General features: G+C 37.6%; 1 protein-coding gene across 1 annotated transcript; it reads left to right on the plus strand.

Annotated features, from left to right (window-relative positions):
* Positions 1–989: 989 nt before the first annotated feature.
* LOC119542043 (multiple coagulation factor deficiency protein 2 homolog) lies at positions 990–2,751 on the plus strand. Its single transcript, XM_037846513.1, has one exon. It carries the CDS (start codon positions 1,005–1,007, stop codon positions 1,446–1,448), a length of 444 nt encoding a protein of 147 aa, XP_037702441.1. The 5' UTR covers positions 990–1,004; the 3' UTR covers positions 1,449–2,751.
* The last annotated feature ends 256 nt before the right edge of the window (positions 2,752–3,007 follow it).

The following is a 3,007-nucleotide window of genomic DNA, read 5'->3' on the forward strand; positions in this document are numbered from 1 at the left end:
AGCCTTATTTGAATCCTGTCCAGTCAGTCCTTCCTTGATGGTCCTCTTACCCTGAGGCTGGTTCATTTTCTTCCAAGGGTTTTTGCAGCACAGTATGTACCTGTGATCAAAGCTATGCAAGAACCTATATTCTCTCTGATGTCTGGTAGATATAAGTATGTTTTTTTCATTGTTTTTGTCATTCCTGTGTCTTTCTATTGTAAATCCCTGTTTTTCTTCCGACTTAAGCAGACCTGTTTATTAAATTCTATTTTTACTTGAATATATATTATGTTGTCTATTTTGCTTCCCATCAGGCTTACCTCCTACATTTATTTGCATATAGAATTCTTATTTTAGTTCCTTTTTGAGAAAATACCAATTTATATAGAAACAAAAACAAATTTCTATCTCATCTAACTTTCTGTTTGCTTCTTTTTAAACATCATGATAAAACATTAAATGATAGTGGCTTCTTTCAGTGACTGCCTATCCATGGGTCTATTATATTATGTTCTTTAGTTATGATAAAATATTAAATATATAATCAAGTTATGAATTTCTCATGTTTGCAAGTTACTCTATTAATTTTTTTGTTGCAGTAATTTGTTTTGAGGTTTCCCCAACATTTGTTAAACCAAATTTCCAAAGGACTATTTATACTATATTGTATTTCTACAATCAACCAAAGAAGGTCTCACACATCTTTCTCTCACACATCTTTCTTATGCATGACATTAGCTAGAGTGCAAATATAAAATATTATTTAGAATGCTGAGCCCGGGCCCGCGCCACGTGGAATCACCGGAGCGGCCCACCCTTCCGCCGCGGCCCGGGAGCAGCGCCCGGCCGCGCCAATGGGCCGGCAGAAAGGGGCGCGCGTGCGCAGGACGGGGGAGGCATGTTGATGGCGGGCTGGGGGCGGGGCAGAGAGGGGGAGTGCTTGAGCACGGGCCTGGAAGGCTCATCTTGGAAAACTTCGCGTCTGGAAAAACGATTCGGCGGTGAGGACGGCAACGGTGCCGATGACCATGGGATCTCTGTGGCTGTTCAGAACTCCTTTCCTATGTAGCCTGCTCTGGGCCTTTTGCACCCCAGGTGCCAGGACTGAGGAGCCCGGGGCCAGCTTCTCACATCCTGGCAGCGCAGGCCTGGATAGGAACACCGTGCACGACCAAGAGCATATCCTGGAGCATCTAGAAGGTGTCATCAACAAACCAGAGGCGGAGATGTCTCCACAAGAACTGCAGCTCCATTATTTCAAAATGCACGATTATGATGGCAATAATTTACTTGACGGCTTAGAACTCTCCACAGCCATCACTCATGCCCATAAGGAAGGGAGTGACCAGACACTACCAATGAAAGAAGAAGATCTGATTAACTTAATAGATGGTGTTTTGAGAGATGATGATAAGAACAATGATGGATACATTGACTATGCTGAATTTGCAAAATCACTGCAGTAGATGCTGTTTGGTTTCCTCATAGTCATATGCAAACGTGACCTGATATAATGTGAACTTTTAGTAATGCGGAATAATTTATTGCTGCAGTATTTTGGTAAAAACCTGTAGCACATGTTACACTGGGGTGAGAAACAGAAATCAAGAGAAATAGAAGAGGAATGGGACACATGGTAATCCCTGCGTATTGCTAAACCTCTTACTGGACAAGGGTCTGATTAAAGAATCCTTTTAGGAATATTGGATAATTGGAGCTGAGTCCTCAGGAACTTGAATTTGACTGTAGAATATTGCTAGTCTCTCGGTATTAATTTATGCTACCTGAAAAGGAAGACCACAAGCTCTGCCAAGTGGACATACTTTTCACAAACAGAAGGAATGGAGTGAATGCCAAATGTCTCCTTGTTACTTCTCTTCAGGTAAATGTGGTCAGTATTCTGGAAGGTCGCTGGCCTTAAGGATTTCTTGCTCTGCACAAGTGGATATTTATAAGGCTGTTTCAAAGCTACAACATAAGAATGTCAAGTGTTGAGTTTAGTTGACCACTGAGTCCAAGATTTTGAATCCTCTGGCATTTTGAGAATGATATACCACTGGCCTAAGTAACATTTTTCAGTTTTTCAATGTTTTATGAAACTACTGCCACATGCTTATACTTTATCTCTTCAACTTGGGAGAGACCTTGAATTTAAAAGTGTTCTCTACTCTAATCAATAGCAAATGTTCTAGCTTTCTTAATATTTCTATTTAACTCTTTTTTTCTAGCATTTTATTTTTGCCATTTAGAATGTAAAGATTTTACTCTTTCTTCTTGATATGATGGGGGTAAAACTACCAGCTGGTCCAGCACAAGTGAGAAGTAAAAAAGATCTTTCACCAAACACAATGATTAACCTGATACAAGTTATATTTCAAAAGGAATGTTGTTTAAATGACCTCTCCTAGCCTGATTACATGAATTCTTCAGACCAGTAAAATTAGAAAAAGAGGCTTAACAACGTAAATCTCAATAGGAGTCAAACATTAGAAGCAGCAGATTGTAATTTGGTTTATTGGATATGATGGACATGCTGTAACAGAAACCTGAAATGATAGTTGACTGGGATTGCATAAAATTTGCTGTAAGATATATAAAGACTTATTTTCTTTATTAAATTATTCTTATAAGAAAACATGTATTTGTAAAAATGGTTTCCTGTGTCACATATTTGTGCAATCAGAGCTGAATTGTAAGCTATTCTTGTAATATCTAGTTATTTTGAAAGATTTGTATAATGAATTCAGATATATGGACCAATAAAACTGATGAAACAAAAAAAAAAAAAAAAAAAAAAAAAAAAAAAAAAATATTATTTAGTTTTTCTTCAAGTGAAATGACTGGCAAACTACAACATCAGAAAGTATTCCCACATAAAATGGTGATTAATAGCCCTTATTTCTTTTTTAAAATTGTCATTTCATTGAGCAAAAACCATCACATAAAATGTCACATATGGTTTGCCTTACTGTTCCAATGAAACTTTCTTAACAAATCAAATACGGTTTTTGTATACAATTCAGCG

Source organism: Choloepus didactylus, chromosome 8, assembly GCF_015220235.1.
Source record: "Choloepus didactylus isolate mChoDid1 chromosome 8, mChoDid1.pri, whole genome shotgun sequence".
Taxonomy (NCBI): Eukaryota; Metazoa; Chordata; class Mammalia; order Pilosa; family Megalonychidae; genus Choloepus; species Choloepus didactylus.